This window comes from Gymnodraco acuticeps, unplaced genomic scaffold, assembly GCF_902827175.1.
Source record: "Gymnodraco acuticeps unplaced genomic scaffold, fGymAcu1.1, whole genome shotgun sequence".
Classification (NCBI taxonomy): Eukaryota; Metazoa; Chordata; class Actinopteri; order Perciformes; family Bathydraconidae; genus Gymnodraco; species Gymnodraco acuticeps.
This window is the reverse complement of record NW_022990273.1, coordinates 5,322-22,824: the sequence shown is the minus strand read 5'-3', so window position 1 is coordinate 22,824 and position 17,503 is coordinate 5,322. Positions and strand designations below refer to the sequence as shown.

The 17,503-nt window shown below is 47.8% G+C and overlaps 3 protein-coding genes across 3 annotated transcripts; 1 reads left to right on the top strand and 2 right to left on the bottom strand.

Moving 5' to 3' along the window:
- The first annotated feature begins 2,188 nt into the window (after window positions 1–2,188).
- Window positions 2,189–3,331, top strand: LOC117549459. Its single transcript, XM_034221391.1, has one exon. The coding sequence runs from the start codon at window positions 2,189–2,191 to the stop codon at window positions 3,329–3,331; it is 1,143 nt and encodes a 380-aa protein (XP_034077282.1).
- znhit1 (zinc finger, HIT-type containing 1) lies at window positions 2,980–10,268 on the bottom strand. The gene is made up of 3 exons (XM_034221389.1): window positions 10,024–10,268; window positions 9,355–9,455; window positions 2,980–3,719 (listed from the first exon to the last, which is right to left on the bottom strand). Exons 1-3 carry the CDS (start codon window positions 10,046–10,048, stop codon window positions 3,438–3,440), a joined length of 408 nt encoding a protein of 135 aa, XP_034077280.1. The 5' UTR covers window positions 10,049–10,268; the 3' UTR covers window positions 2,980–3,437.
- On the bottom strand, window positions 5,828–9,344 carry LOC117549456. The gene is made up of 2 exons (XM_034221388.1): window positions 7,215–9,344; window positions 5,828–7,163 (listed from the first exon to the last, which is right to left on the bottom strand). The coding sequence occupies exons 1-2, from the start codon at window positions 9,150–9,152 to the stop codon at window positions 5,979–5,981; spliced, it is 3,123 nt and encodes a 1,040-aa protein (XP_034077279.1). The 5' UTR covers window positions 9,153–9,344; the 3' UTR covers window positions 5,828–5,978.
- Window positions 10,269–17,503: the final 7,235 nt, after the last annotated feature.

Genomic DNA, 17,503 nt, shown 5'->3' with positions numbered 1-17,503 from the left:
ACTCCTCAGAGAGATGCTCCATGTTCCAGAGAGAGACTCAGCTCCACCTGTCCCTCAGAGAGATGCTCCATGTTCCAGAGAGAGAGAGACTCAGCTCCACCTGTCCCTCAGAGAGATGCTCCATGTTCCAGAGAGAGACTCAGCTCCATCTGTCCCTCAGAGAGATGCTCCATGTTCCAGAGAGAGACTCAGCTCACCTGCCCTCAGAGAGATGCTCCATGTCCAGAGAGAGAGGACTCAGCCCATCTGTCCCTCAGAGAGATGCTCCATGTTCCAGAGAGAGAGATCAGCTCCATCTGTCCCTCAGAGAGATGCTCCATGTTCCAGAGAGAGACTCAGCTCCACCTGTCCCTCAGAGAGATGCTCCATGTTCCAGAGAGAGAGACTCAGCTCCATCTGTCCCTCAGAGAGATGCTCCATGTTCCAGAGAGAGAGACTCAGCTCCACTGTCCCTCAGAGAGATGCTCCATGTTCCAGAGAGAGAGACTCAGCTCCATCTGTCCCTCAGAGAGATGCTCCATGTTCCAGAGAGAGAGACTCAGCTCCATCTGTCCCTCAGAGAGATGCTCCATGTTCCAGAGAGAGAGACTCAGCTCCACCTGTCCCTCAGAGAGATGCTCCATGTTCCAGAGAGAGAGACTCAGCTCCATCTGTCCCTCAGAGAGATGCTCCATGTTCCAGAGAGAGAGACTCAGCTCCATCCTGTCCCTCAGAGAGATGCTCCATGTTCCAGAGAGAGAGACTCAGCTCCACTGTCCCTCAGAGAGATGCTCCATGTTCCAGAGAGAGACTCAGCTCCATCTGTCCCTCAGAGAGATGCTCCATGTTCCAGAGAGAGACTCAGCTCCATCTGTCCCTCAGAGAGATGCTCCATGTTCCAGAGAGAGAGACTCAGCTCCACCTGTCCCTCAGAGAGATGCTCCATGTTCCAGAGAGAGACTCAGCTCCACCTGTCCCTCAGAGAGATGCTCCATGTTCCAGAGAGAGAGACTCAGCTCCATCTGTCCCTCAGAGAGATGCTCCATGTTCCAGAGAGAGAGACTCAGCTCCATCTGTCCCTCAGAGAGATGCTCCATGTTCCAGAGAGAGAGACTCAGCTCCATCTGTCCCTCAGAGAGATGCTCCATGTTCCAGAGAGAGAGACTCAGCTCCACCTGTCCCTCAGAGAGATGCTCCATGTTCCAGAGAGAGAGACTCAGCTCCATCTGTCCCTCAGAGAGATGCTCCATGTTCCAGAGAGAGACTCAGCTCCACCTGTCCCTCAGAGAGATGCTCCATGTTCCAGAGAGAGACTCAGCTCCATCTGTCCCTCAGAGAGATGCTCCATGTTCCAGAGAGAGACTCAGCTCCATCTGTCCCTCAGAGAGATGCTCCATGTTCCAGAGAGAGACTCAGCTCCATCTGTCCCTCAGAGAGATGCTCCATGTTCCAGAGAGAGAGACTCAGCTCCATCTGTCCCTCAGAGAGTATGCTCCATGTTCAGAGAGAGACTCAGCTCCATCTGTCCCTCAGAGAGATGCTCCATGCTCCACCTGTCCCTCAGAGAGATGCTCCATGTTCCAGAGAGAGACTCAGCTCCATCTGTCCCTCAGAGAGATGCTCCATGTTCCAGAGAGAGACTCAGCTCCATCTGTCCCTCAGAGAGATGCTCCATGTTCCAGAGAGAGACTCAGCTCCATCTGTCCCTCAGAGAGATGCTCCATGTTCCAGAGAGAGACTCAGCTCCATCTGTCCCTCAGAGAGATGCTCCATGTTCCAGAGAGAGAGACTCAGCTCCATCTGTCCCTCAGAGAGATGCTCCATGTTCCAGAGAGAGACTCAGCTCCATCTGTCCCTCAGAGAGATGCTCCATGTTCCAGAGAGAGACTCAGCTCCACCTGTCCCTCAGAGAGATGCTCCATGTTCCAGAGAGAGAGACTCAGCTCCATCTGTCCCTCAGAGAGATGCTCCATGTTCCAGAGAGAGAGACTCAGCTCCACCTGTCCCTCAGAGAGATGCTCCATGTTCCAGAGAGAGAGACTCAGCTCCATCTGTCCCTCAGAGAGATGCTCCATGTTCCAGAGAGAGAGACTCAGCTCCATCTGTCCCTCAGAGAGATGCTCCATGTTCCAGAGGAGAGACTCAGCTCCACCTGTCCTCAGAGAGATGCTCCATGTTCCAGAGAGAGACTCAGCTCCCTTGTCCTAAGATGTCCTGTTCCAGAGAGAGAGACTCAGCTCCACCTTTCCCTCAGAGAGTGCTCCATGTTCCAGAGAGAGAGACTCAGCTCCATCCTGTCCCTCAGAGAGATGCTCCATGTTCCAGAGAGAGACTCAGCTCCACCTGTCCCTCAGAGAGATGCTCCATGTTCCAGAGAGAGAGACTCAGCTCCCCCCTGTCCCTCAGAGAGATGCTCCATGTTCCAGAGAGAGAGACTCAGCTCCATCTGTCCCTCAGAGAGATGCTCCATGTTCCAGAGAGAGAGACTCAGCTCCACCTGTCCCTCAGAGAGATGCTCCATGTTCCAGAGAGAGAGACTCAGCTCCACCTGTCCCTCAGAGAGATGCTCCATGTTCCAGAGAGAGAGACTCAGCTCCATCTGTCCCTCAGAGAGATGCTCCATGTTCCAGAGAGAGACTCAGCTTCACCTGTCCCTCAGAGAGATGCTCCATGTTCCAGAGAGAGAGACTCAGCTCCACCTGTCCCTCAGAGAGATGCTCCATGTTCCAGAGAGAGAGACTCAGCTCCACCTGTCCCTCAGAGAGATGCTCCATGTTCCAGAGAGAGACTCAGCTCCATCTGTCCCTCAGAGAGATGCTCCATGTTCCAGAGAGAGAGACTCAGCTCCACCTGTCCCTCAGAGATGCTCCATGTTCCAGAGAGAGAGACTCAGCTCCATCTGTCCCTCAGAGAGATGCTCCATGTTCCAGAGAGAGACTCAGCTCCATCTGTCCCTCAGAGAGATGCTCCATGTTCCAGAGAGAGAGACTCGCTCCATCTGTCCCTCAGAGAGATGCTCCATGTTCCAGAGAGAGAGACTCAGCTCCACCTGTCCCTCAGAGAGATGCTCCATGTTCCAGAGAGAGAGACTCAGCTCCATCTGTCCCTCAGAGAGATGCTCCATGTTCCAGAGAGAGACTCAGCTCCATCTGTCCCTCAGAGAGATGCTCCATGTTCCAGAGAGAGACTCAGCTCCATCTGTCCCTCAGAGAGATGCTCCATGTTCCAGAGAGAGAGACTCAGCTCCATCTGTCCCTCAGAGAGATGCTCCATGTTCCAGAGAGAGAGACTCAGCTCCACCTGTCCCTCAGAGAGATGCTCCATGTTCCAGAGAGAGACTCAGCTCCATTGATCATCGTGGAGAGCAGGCAGACGTGTTGTTTTGTATTATAGCAGCTATCAGATGGAATCAATGCAAGGGCTGCACAGGTCGTCATGTCCGACTATCACAAGTAGAATCATAATGAAAAGGTCAAATGTGCCTGTAGAAAACGGCTTCTGCCACAAGAGGATAGCAACAAGTAGTCAATAGTGAGTTTAGCTTCGGTTGCTAAGCTAACATCAGCCATGTTGTACCAGAGACACAGTGTGAAGCCAAACGGCATCAAGTCGAGTTCTTTGGAGTGAATGATCAGTTTCATTTCTATCTGATTGAGTCCTCTCACCTGGCTCCTCTGTCTCGCTGAAGGTAGGTAGGCGGGCAGTAGGACCTGGGGAGGCAGCGAGGACAGGGGGTCGTCCTGGAGACACACACACATTTAAATATATGAATATACAGACGTCAGTGTTCCTCAGGTGTTCTCAGACCTCTGGAGAAGCCTTCCTGGACACACACCGTCTCTCCTGGAGACACACCGTCTCTCCTGGAGACACACCGTCTCTCCTGGAGACACACCGTCTCTCCTGGAGACACACTGTCTCTCCTGGACACACACTGTCTCTCCTGGAGACACACTGTCTGTTCTGGAGACACACTGTCTGACCTGGAGACACACTGTCTCTCCTGGAGACACACTGTCTGTCCTGGAGACACACTGTCTCTCCTGGAGACACACTGTCTGTTCTGGAGACACACTGTCTGACCTGGAGACACACTGTCTGACCTGGAGACACACTGTCTCTCCTGGAGACACACTGTCTCTCCTGGAGACACACTGTCTGACCTGGAGACACACTGTCTCTCCTGGAGACACACTGTCTGTCCTGGAGACACACTGTCTCTCCTGGAGACACACTGTCTGTCCTGGAGACACACTGTCTCTCCTGGAGACACACTGTCTCTCCTGGAGACACACTGTCTGTCCTGGAGACACACTGTCTCTCCTGGAGACACACTGTCTGACCTGGAGACACACTGTCTCTCCTGGAGACACACTGTCTGACCTGGAGACACACTGTCTCTCCTGGAGACACACTGTCTGACCTGGAGACACACTGTCTCTCCTGGAGACACACTGTCTGACCTGGAGACACACTGTCTCTCCTGGAGACACACTGTCTGACCTGGAGACACACTGTCTCTCCTGGAGACACACTGTCTGTCCTGGAGACACACTGTCTCTCCTGGAGACACACTGTCTCTCCTGGAGACACACTGTCTGACCTGGAGACACACTGTCTGTCCTGGAGACACACCGTCTCTCCTGGAGACACACCGTCTGTCCTGGAGACACACCGTCTCTCCTGGAGACACACCGTCTGACCTGGAGACACACCGTCTGACCTGGAGACACACCGTCTGACCTGGAGACACACCGTCTCTCCTGGAGACACACCGTCTGTCCTGGAGACACACCGTCTCTCCTGGAGACACACCGTCTGTCCTGGAGACACACCGTCTCTCCTGGAGACACACCGTCTGTCCTGGAGACACACCGTCTCTCCTGGAGACACACCGTCTCTCCTGCAGACACACCGTCTGTCCTGGAGACACACTGTCTGTCCTGGAGACACACTGTCTCTCCTGGAGACACACTGTCTGTTCTGGAGACACACTGTCTGACCTGGAGACACACTGTCTGTCCTGGAGACACACTGTCTCTCCTGGAGACACACTGTCTGACCTGGAGACACACTGTCTCTCCTGGAGACACACTGTCTGACCTGGAGACACACTGTCTCTCCTGGAGACACACTGTCTGACCTGGAGACACACTGTCTCTCCTGGAGACACACTGTCTCTCCTGGAGACACACTGTCTGACCTGGAGACACACTGTCTCTCCTGGAGACACACTGTCTGTCCTGGAGACACACTGTCTCTCCTGGAGACACACTGTCTGTCCTGGAGACACACTGTCTCTCCTGGAGACACACTGTCTCTCCTGGAGACACACTGTCTCTCCTGGAGACACACTGTCTGACCTGGAGACACACTGTCTCTCCTGGAGACACACTGTCTGTCCTGGAGACACACTGTCTCTCCTGGAGACACACTGTCTGACCTGGAGACACACTGTCTCTCCTGGAGACACACTGTCTGACCTGGAGACACACTGTCTCTCCTGGAGACACACTGTCTGTCCTGGAGACACACTGTCTGTCCTGGAGACACACTGTCTGTCCTGGAGACACACTGTCTCTCCTGGAGACACACTGTCTGACCTGGAGACACACTGTCTGACCTGGAGACACACTGTCTCTCCTGGAGACACACTGTCTCTCCTGGAGACACACTGTCTGACCTGGAGACACACTGTCTGTCCTGGAGACACACTGTCTCTCCTGGAGACACACTGTCTGACCTGGAGACACACTGTCTGACCTGGAGACACACTGTCTGTCCTGGAGACACACTGTCTCTCCTGGAGACACACTGTCTGTCCTGGAGACACACTGTCTCTCCTGGAGACACACTGTCTGACCTGGAGACACACTGTCTCTCCTGGAGACACACTGTCTGACCTGGAGACACACTGTCTCTCCTGGAGACACACTGTCTCTCCTGGAGACACACTGTCTCTCCTGGAGACACACTGTCTGTCCTCGCTTAGAGGGACACTAAAAACCGCTCTCCACGCAAAGCACAGATGATCTGCGTCTCTGATGCTTAGAAGATATACCAACAACAACATGTCTCCTGACACTCCTGACGTAAACAACATGTCTCCTGACGTAAACAACATGTCTCCTGACGTAAACAACATGTCTCCTGACGTAAACAACATGTCTCCTGACGTAAACAACATGTCTCCTGACGTAAACAACATGTCTCCTGACGTAAACAACATGTCTCCTGATGTAAACAACACGTCTCCTGACGTAAACAACATGTCTCCTGACGTAAACAACATGTCTCCTGATGTAAACAACACGTCTCCTGATGTAAACAACATGTCTCCTGACGTAAACAACATGTCTCCTGACGTAAACAACATGTCTCCTGTAAACAACATGTCTCCTGACGTAAACAACATGTCTCCTGATGTAAACAACATGTCTCCTGTAAACAACATGTCTCCTGACGTAAACAACATGTCTCCTGTAAACAACATGTCTCCTGTAAACAACATGTCTCCAGTAAACAACATGTCTCCTGACGTAAACAACATGTCTCCTGACGTAAACAACATGTCTCCTGTAAACAACATGTCTCCTGTAAACAACATGTATCCTGTAAACAACATGTCTCCTGATGTAAACAACATGTATCCTGTAAACAACATGTCTCCTGTAAACAACATGTATCCTGTAAACAACATGTCTCCTGATGTAAACAACATGTCTCCTGAAGCAAACAACATGTCTCCTGTAAACAACATGTCTCCTGATGTAAACAACATGTCTCCTGATGTAAACATCATGTCTCCTGTAAACAACATGTCTCCTGACGTAAACAACACGTCTCCTGACGTAAACAACATGTCTCCTGACGCAAACAACATGTCTCCTGATGTAAACAACATGTCTCCTGATGTAAACAACATGTCTCTGACGTAAACAACATGTCTCTGACGTAAACAACATGTCTCCTGACGTAAACAACATGTCTCCTGACGTAAACAACATGTCTCCTGACGCAAACAACATGTCTCCTGTCGCAAACAACATGTCTCCCGACGTAAACAACATGTCTCCCGACGTAAACAACATGTCTCCCGACGCAAACAACATGTCTCCCGACGCAAACAACATGTCTCCCGATGTAAACAACATGTCTACTGACGTAAACAAGATTAGAAACATGTCGCTAACAGGTGTTGCTCGGCGCAGACTGGACCCTGTGATTAGCAACATGTCGCTAACAGGTGTTGCTCGGCGCAGACTGGACCCTGTGATTAGCAACATGTCGCTAACAGGTGTTGCTCGGCGCAGACTGGACCCTGTGATTAGCAACATGTCGCTAACAGGTGTTGCTCCGCGCAGACTGAACCCTGTGATTAGCAACATGTCGCTAACAGGTGTTGCTCGGTGCAGACTGAACCCTGTGATTAGCAACATGTCGCTAACAGGTGTTGCTCGGTGCAGACTGAACCCTGTGATTAGCAACATGTCGCTAACAGGTGTTGCTCGGTGCAGACTGGACCCTGTGATTAGCAACATGTCGCTAACAGGTGTTGCTCGGCGCAGACTGAACCCTGTGATTAGCAACATGTCGCTAACAGGTGTTGCTCGGCGCAGACTGGACCCTGTGATTAGCAACATGTCGCTAACAGGTGTTGCTCGGCGCAGACTGGACCCTGTGATTAGCAACATGTCGCTAACAGGTGTTGCTCTGCGCAGACTGAACCCTGTGATTAGCAACATGTCGCTAACAGGTGTTGCTCGGTGCAGACTGGACCCTGTGATTAGCAACATGTCGCTAACAGGTGTTGCTCGGTGCAGACTGGACCCTGTGATTATCAACATGTCGCTAACAGGTATTGCTCGGCGCAGACTGAACCCTGTGATTAGCAACATGTCGCTAACAGGTGTTGCTCGGCGCAGACTGAACCCTGTGATTAGCAACATGTCGCTAACAGGTGTTGCTCGGTGCAGACTGAACCCTGTGATTAGCAACATGTCGCTAACAGGTGTTGCTCGGTGCAGACTGGACCCTGTGATTAGCAACATGTCGCTAACAGGTGTTGCTCGGCGCAGACTGAACCCTGTGATTAGCAACATGTCGCTAACAGGTGTTGCTCGGCGCAGACTGGACCCTGTGATTAGCAACATGTCGCTAACAGGTGTTGCTCGGCGCAGACTGGACCCTGTGATTAGCAACATGTCGCTAACAGGTGTTGCTCCGTGCAGACTGAACCCTGTGATTAGCAACATGTCGCTAACAGGTGTTGCTCGGCGCAGACTGAACCCTGTGATTAGCAACATGTCGCTAACAGGTGTTGCTCGGTGCAGACTGAACCCTGTGATTAGCAACATGTCGCTAACAGGTGTTGCTCGGTGTAGACTGGACCCTGTGATTAGCAACATGTCGCTAACAGGTGTTGCTCGGTGCAGACTGGACCCTGTGATTATCAACATGTCGCTAACAGGTATTGCTCGGCGCAGACTGAACCCTGTGATTAGCAACATGTCGCTAACAGGTGTTGCTCGGCGCAGACTGAACCCTGTGATTAGCAACATGTCGCTAACAGGTGTTGCTCGGTGCAGACTGGACCCTGTGATTAGCAACATGTCGCTAACAGGTATTGCTCGGCGCAGACTGGACCCTGTGATTAGCAACATGTCGCTAACAGGTGTTGCTCGGTGCAGACTGGACCCTGTGATTAGCAACATGTCGCTAACAGGTGTTGCTCGGCGCAGACTGGACCCTGTGATTAGCAACATGTCGCTAACAGGTGTTGCTCGGTGCAGACTGGACCCTGTGATTAGCAACATGTCGCTAACAGGTGTTGCTCGGCGCAGACTGGACCCTGTGATTAGCAACATGTCGCTAACAGGTGTTGCTCGGCGCAGACTGAACCCTGTGATTAGCAACATGTCGCTAACAGGTGTTGCTCGGTGCAGACTGGACCCTGTGATTAGCAACATGTCGCTAACAGGTATTGCTCGGCGCAGACTGGACCCTGTGATTAGCAACATGTCGCTAACAGGTGTTGCTCGGTGCAGACTGGACCCTGTGATTAGCAACATGTCGCTAACAGGTGTTGCTCGGCGCAGACTGGACCCTGTGATTAGCAACATGTCGCTAACAGGTGTTGCTCGGCGCAGACTGAACCCTGTGATTAGCAACATGTACAGTGAGGAGAATAGACGGATAAACAAATACAAAAAGACCACGTCTGCACATGTTACTAATAATAAAAGATAACAAGTAAAAGCAGATCAGAACTCCGGGGGAAAGGTAGCAGTGCCTGTGTTTTAAATAAAGTGAGGTATAGAAACAGGTCACATCAACAGCTGGTGTTATTATCCAGGGTTATTGATGTGTTCTCACCTGGAAGTTATCTTTCTCCAGAGCCTCCAGCTGCCGGCTCAGCCTCCTCTGCCTCGTCGCTTCATCTAGAACTCTGCGTCTGGAGTCAGCCTCCACACGAGCTGAAATGTATTTCATAAAACATATTTGGTATCGACTGAAATCAAACATTCTTTTCAATGGTTTGAATTCAAGTTAGGACTGACATCTGGCTCGATTTCATGTTATACAATAAATAAAACTGTATAATATAAAGTACAGTAAACAAGAGCCTGTGTGTGTGTGTGTGTGTGTGTGTGTGTGTGTGTGTGTGTGTGTGTGTGTGTGTTATAAAGAGGTAAATATAGCTAACATCCCTTCAGTAACCCCGCTGCAGATCTGGCTCCAGAAGTCATGATTTTACGCCGAATGTATCTTATGTTGGTACAAATACTAAATATGTAATGATAAAAAAACAAAGCCAGATGTTAGAGTTCATAAAATCAGAGAGAAGTTTAAAATGATCCTGATTTAGCTTCAGCTAGCCGCAGCTAACAGGTCGGCTAACAGATCAACAAACACAGACCTCATTTAGACACCTTTACTATTCCTAAATGTGTGTACTAACTCGGGACTTTACTGAGAAACGCAGAAAAGACTCGCTTTAATGGATAAAAGTGTTTAAATGTGTTAGAATTAAACAAAACTCACCGGAGCTTTTCTTCTCCAGCACCATGTTGTCACTACGGCAGCCGAGTCTTGCCAGAACACACGAAACGCCACAGACGGATTTACATGTAAGGATACTTCAGTTTAAGGTTTTAAATACTTAACAGATTATGTTTTTTTATTTCTGATCAAGCTTGAATAGTCAGAATACTTGTTTTAACGTGGTTTCTTTACTACGGGAAGCAACGAGGGACCAGTGCGCTGTGTTAATGGAGCGCGTTGCTTCTCTTTGTCGCCCCCTGCTGGCTTTATACGGTTTACATAAAAACTCATTTTTTACTTTTTATTTCACAAAAAACTCTTTAAGTCATTTAATTTAATACGTTTGGTTAATAAGACAGGTACTTAAAAACAATATTCAAAAGCATTAATGTCTTAGTAATTAAGATTAAAAGTCAGAATTAAGAGTGGCAGTTATAATTAGGTAATACAAATAGTTAAAACATAATAATTAAATGCTCTTTGACTCTGACTTGATTTCACATGTTATAAAAAATGCATATTATTTAAATAAATTCTGTTAAAATGGATTTAATTATTTTTAAAAAATGACAAATACAAATACATTTATTAATTAATTATCTATAGCTTTGACCTCTTTTTTATCCATCCATCCATCTTCCATCGATCCATCGTTGGGTGGCGGAGGTAGCAGTTCCAGCAGAGAGCAACAAACGTTCCTTTCCCATCAACCAGCTCTGACTGGGGGATCCCAAGGCGCTCCCAGGCCAGCGAAGAGATATAATCCCTCCTGTGGAGTTGTTTGACTACCTCAGTGACCTCCCCCCGGGAGATTGGTGTTGATCCCCCGTCATACTCCAGCTCTGCCTCTAACAAACTGTACACCCCAGCACGTGCACTCCGCTCTGCATCAGCCAAATGGCTCGCTGCGCCCTCGCTGCGCCCTCGCTGCGCCCTCGCTGCGCCCTCGCTGCGAAGGGGACCCAAGTTCCCATCAGCAGAAACACGTGGGTTTGCTATCCTGGCTCCAAGATGGTGGAATGAGCTCCCATTGACATCAGGACAGCAGAAAGCTTACACACCTTCCAGACTGAAAACTCATCTCTTTCGACTCCACTTCCAGCGATAGAACTATTAACAAAGCACTTTTATACTAATAAAGGACTGGCTTACCTAAAGCCAGTTGAGTAGCACTTGAAATGTTTGGCTCTATGAAACCTGATGTACTTTATGATTCTGTTTTCTTCAAGGTTGTGTCTTCCTGGTCGAATGCACTTATTGTAAGTCGCTCTGGATAAAAGCGTCAGCTACATGCAATGTAATGTAACATAATTGATTGATTGATTGATTGAAAAGTTTATTAATAGCTTGTATATTGGGTACAGTACAGTACAGCTCAAAACATACAATTGTTAAGGGGATGCAGACCAGAGAAAGACTTTCGTCTTGTTTACATCAGGGTCCCCCATTTCCAATTCATCATGTCATATAAGACATATAAGACATATTTGACATACAGATGGCTTATTTACAATTTACATACAGGTGGTTTTTTACATACAGATTGCTTACTTACAATTTTAATTTTAGATTTGGTTCTAATACATCCTAACCGGACATTTAAGACATACCAAGTCTACAGATATACAGTTAGTAACAGAGTCTAAAGAGGGCGGAGTTGTCGGGTTCAGGAGTTCCTCCAAGTGTTCCTTCCAACGCCCTAACGCCCTTCTCCATGTCTTCTCCGAACTTCTCCCACACCCGCTGCTTTGCCTCGGCCACGGATGAGGCTGCTGCCCTTCGGGCCTGTCGGTACCTTGCAACTGCCTCGGGAGTCCCCCGGGATAACAAATCCCTGAAGGCCTCCTTCTTCAGTCGGACGGCTTCCCTGACCACCGGTGTCCACCAGGAGGTTCAAGGGTTACCTTGAGGCACCTAAGACCTTGAGACCACAGCTCCCCGCCGCGGCTTCGGCAATAGAGGCTTTGAACACCGACCACTCTGGTTCAATGTCCCCAACCTCCACAGGAATGCCCGAAAAGCTCTGCCGGAGGTGTGAGTTGAAGGCCTCCTGAACTTGGGCCTCCTCCAGACGTTCCCAGTTCACCCGAACTACACGTTTGGGCTTACCAGGTCTATCCAGAGGCTTCCCCCGCCACTCGACCCAACTCACCACCAGATGGTGATCAGTTGACAACTCCGCCCCTCTCTTTACCCGAGTGTCCAAAACATACGGCCTCAGGTCCGATGATACGATAACGCAATCGATCATGGACCTTCTGCCTAGGGTGCTCTGGTACCACATACACTTATGAGCATCCTTATGTTCGAACATGGTGTTTGTTATGGCCAATCCATGACTAGCACAGAAGTCCAGTAACAAACCACCACTCCGGTTCAGATCAGGGGGGCCGTTCAATCAATCAATCAATCAATCAATGTTTATTTATATAGCCCAATATCACAAATGTTACATTTGTCTCAGTGGACTTTACAGTTTGTACAAAATATCAGTATGACAATACGACACCCTCTGTCCTTAGACCCTCACATCGTACAAGGAAAAACTTCCGGAGAAAACCCACAGTTTAAAGGGAAAAATGGGAGAAACCTCAGGGAGAGCAACAGAGGAGGGATCCCTCTCCCAGGACGGACAGACGTGCAATAGATGCCGTGTGTAAATTGAAAAGATAATACATTTGCAACATAGGTAGTCCAAATGTTTGGAAATGCATGTGTGTATAATAGGAAGATGAATCCACGAGGATATCCATCCAGGACCTATGATCCAGGACCACAGCCACGACTCAAGATCCAGGGCTCGCGATCCAGGACAGAGGAGCGCAGGATCATCCATGACTCCGGATCCCGGCGTATATAGACACCAAAAAGAAAGACATTTGGGGAAGCTGGGTTAATCGGAACATGAGAGTACACAGGTATAGACAGAGAGAAGGAAGAAGTAAGATGTCCCCCGACAAACTAAGCCTATATCAGCAAAACTAGGGGCTGGATCTAATCAGCCCTAACTATAAGCTTTATCAAAAAGGAAGGTCTTAAGCGCACTCTTAAAAACGGATAGGGTGTCTGCCGCCCGAACACAAACTGGAAGCTGATTCCACAAATGTGGAGCTTGATAAGAAAAGGCTCTGGCTCCCATTGTACTTTTAGAGACTCTAGGAACAACCAACAACCCTGCATTCTTGGAACGCAATGCCCTAGTAGGACAGTAGGGTATAATGAGTTCTTTAAGGTAAGATGGCGCCTGCCCATTAAGGGCTTTGTAGGCGAGAAGAAGAATTTTAAATTCTATCCTGTGTTCTATAGGGAGCCAGTGTAAGGCAGCCAGAACAGGAGTAATGTGGTCCCTTTTCCTAACTCTGGTTAGTACACGAGCCGCAGCATTTTGAATCAGCTGAAGCGACTTGACTGACTTCTTGGTACACCCTGATAATAAAGAGTTACAATAATCCAGCCTTGAAGTAACAAATGCATGGACTAGTTTCTCTGCATCGTTTTGAGGCAAGATATGCCTGATTTTTGCAATGTTACGTAGATGGAAGTAGGCGGTCCTTGAAATTGATTTTATGTGGGCGTTAAAGGATAAATCCTGATCAAATATAACACCAAGATTCCTTACAGTCTCACTGGAGGCCAAATTAATGCCATCCATAGTTAGTATATCCTTAGATAATTTGTTTCGTAGATTCTTCGGGCCAAGTACAATAACTTCAGTTTTGGTCGTGTTTAACATCAAAAAGTTTAAGGTCATCCATGTTTTTAAGTCCTTCAGGCAGTCTTGAATTGTATTTAGATGATTAATTTCATCAGGCTTGATTGATAAATATAGTTGAGTATCATCCGCATAACAATGAAAGTTTACAGAATGATTCCTTATAATATTGCCTAACGGAAGCATATATAATGTGAACAAAATAGGTCCGAGCACTGAGCCCTGTGGCACTCCATGGCTAACTTTGGTTTGCGTGGAAGATTCATCATTGACACGTACAAACTGAGAGCGTTCAGATAGATAGGACCTAAACCAGTCTAAAGCAGTTCCCTGTATGCCAACTAAGTGCTCTAGTCTTTGCAATAAGATATCATGGTCGATAGTATCAAATGCAGCACTGAGATCGAGCAAAACAAGAATAGAGACACGTCCCTTGTCAGAGGCTATTAGAATGTCATTTGTGACTTTAACCAGAGCTGTCTCTGTGCTATGATGTGTTCTAAAGCCAGACTGAAAAGCTTCAAATAAATCATTGTTTTTTAAGTAATCAACTGTTTTGCGACCGCTTTCTCAAGAATTTTTGAGAGGAACGGAAGATTAGAAATAGGTCTATAGTTGGCTAAAACCTCTGGATCGAGGTTGTGCTTTTTAAGAAGCGGTTTTATCACTGCTACTTTGAATGATTGTGGAACATAGCCTGATAATAAAGACATATTCATAATATTTAATAAATAAGTGCTAATTAATGGAAAAACTTCCTTCAACAGCTTAGTTGGAATTGGGTCTAACATACACGTTGATGGTTTAGAAGAGAGAATCATTGAATTTAATTGTTCAAGGTTTATGGCTGAAAAGCATTCTAGTTTACTATCTAGTGTAATATTAGAACTTACGTTTCCGGGAGCTGTTGATAACACTATACTGGTCAAAGGCAAGAGGTCATTAATTTTGTTTCTAAGAGTAACAATTTTATCGTTAAAAAAGCACATAAAATCATTACTACTGAGTGCTATGGGAATAGAAGGCTCAATCGAGCTGTGGCTTTCTGTCAGCCTGGCTACAGTGCTGAAAAGAAATCTTGCATTATTCTTATTCTCATCTATTAATGAAGAGTAGTAAGCTGCTCTCGCTTTACGCAATGCTTTCTTATATTCATTGAGAGTAATATGCCAAATTAAACGAGATTCTTCAAGTTTAGTAGAACGCCATATCCTTTCAAGTTGTCTCGACTTTTGCTTTATTTTGCGGGTTTCGGCATTATGCCATGGAGCTAGTCTATGTTGTTTTATTTTCTTCTTTTTCAAAGGAGCAACAGAGTCTAATTTTATTCGCAGCGCATCTGTAGCACTATCAACAACATGATCAATTTGGGGTGGTGTACATTTTGTATAAGTTTCCTCCCTTACATGCAGACATGCTATCGAGTTAAGTATTGGTGGAATCTCTTCCTTAAATTTGGCTATAGCACTAACAGATAGGTTTCTGCTGCAGGAGCTTTTGACTAATGCTTTGTAGTCTAGTGACAGTACTTCAAAAGTTACTAAGAAATGGTCGGATGAAGCAGGATTATGCGGTTCGACTAATAGTTGCTCAATTTCAATACCATAAGTCAGAACAAGGTCGAGAGTGTGATTATAGCAGTTCCTCCCAATCACGCCCCTCCAAGTGTCTCCATCATTGCCCACATGTGCGTTGAAGTCTCCCAGCAAGATTAAAGAGTCCCCTTCAGGAGCCCTATACAGGACTCTTTCCAGGGTCTCCAAGAAGGCCGTATACTCCGAACTGCTGTTTGGTGCATAAGCAAACACAACAGTCAGAGTTTCCCCACCCCCATAACCCGCAGACGTAGGGAGGCGACCCTCTCGTCCACTGGGGTAAGACTTGTGAGTATCCCCACACCCGCCCGGCGCCTCACACCTTGAGCAACTCCGGAGAAGAATAGAGTCCAACCCCTATCCACAAGTAAGGTTCCAGAGCCGACGCTGTGCGTAGAGGTGAGCCCAACCAGATCCAACTGGTAACGCTAGAGTGTTCCTGACTCTAGGACCTAACATTCACACAGAGCAGTGTTCCTGACTCTAGGATCTAACATTCACACAGAGCAGTGTACCTGACTCTAGGACCTAACATTCACACAGAGCAGTGTTCCTGACTCTAGGACCTAACATTCACACAGAGCAGTGTTCCTGACTCTAGGACCTAACATTCACACAGAGCAGTGTTCCTGACTCTAGGACCTAACATTCACACAGAGCAGTGTTCATGACTCTAGGACCTAAAATTCACACAGAGCAGTGTTCCTGACTCTAGGACCTAACATTCACACAGAGCAGTGTTCCTGACTCTAGAACCTAACATTCACACAGAGCAGTGTACCTGACTCTAGGACCTAACATTCACACAGAGCAGTGTACCTGACTCTAGGACCTAACATTCACACAGAGCAGTGTACCTGACTCTAGGACTTAACATTCACACAGAGCAGTGTTCCTGACTCTAGGACCTAACATTCACACAGAGCAGTGTACCTGACTCTAGGACCTAACATTCACACAGAGCAGTGTTCCTGACTCTAGGACCTAACCTTCACACAGAGCAGTGTTCCTGACTCTAGGACCTCACATTCACACAGAGCAGTGTTCCTGAATCTAGGACCTAACATTCACACAGAGCAGTGTTCCTGACTCTAGGACCTAACATTCACACAGAGCAGTGTTCCTGACTCTAGGACCTAACATTCACACAGAGCAGTGTTCCTGAATCTAGGACCTAACATTCACACAGAGCAGTGTTCCTGACTCTAGAACCTAACATTCACACAGAGCAGTGTACCTGACTCTAGGACCTAACATTCACACAGAGCACCTTACTCTAGAACCTAACATTCACACAGAGCACCTTACTCTAGGACCTCACATTCACACAGAGCAGTGTTCCTGACTCTAGGACCTAACATTCACACAGAGCAGTGTTCCTGACTCTAGGACTTAACATTCACACAGAGCAGTGTTCCTGACTCTAGGACCTAACATTCACACAGAGCAGTGTACCTGACTCTAGGACCTAACATTCACACAGAGCAGTGTACCTGACTCTAGGACCTAACATTCACACAGAGCAGTGTACCTGACTCTAGGACCTAACATTCACACAGAGCAGTGTACCTGACTCTAGGACCTAACATTCACACAGAGCAGTGTTCCTGACTCTAGAACCTAACATTCACACAGAGCAGTGTACCTGACTCTAGGACCTAACATTCACACAGAGCAGTGTTCCTGACTCTAGGACCTAACATTCACACAGAGCAGTGTTCCTGACTCTAGGACCTAACATTCACACAGAGCAGTGTACCTGACTCTAGGACTTAACATTCACACAGAGCAGTGTTCCTGACTCTAGGACCTAACATTCACACAGAGCAGTGTACCTGACTCTAGGACCTAACATTCACACAGAGCAGTGTTCCTGACTCTAGGACCTAACCTTCACACAGAGCAGTGTTCCTGACTCTAGGACCTCACATTCACACAGAGCAGTGTTCCTGAATCTAGGACCTAACATTCACACAGAGCAGTGTTCCTGACTCTAGGACCTAACATTCACACAGAGCAGTGTTCCTGACTCTAGGACCTAACATTCACACAGAGCAGTGTTCCTGAATCTAGGACCTAACATTCACACAGAGCACCTTACTCTAGAACCTAACATTCACACAGAGCACCTTACTCTAGAGCCTCACATTCACACAGAGCACCTTACTCTAGA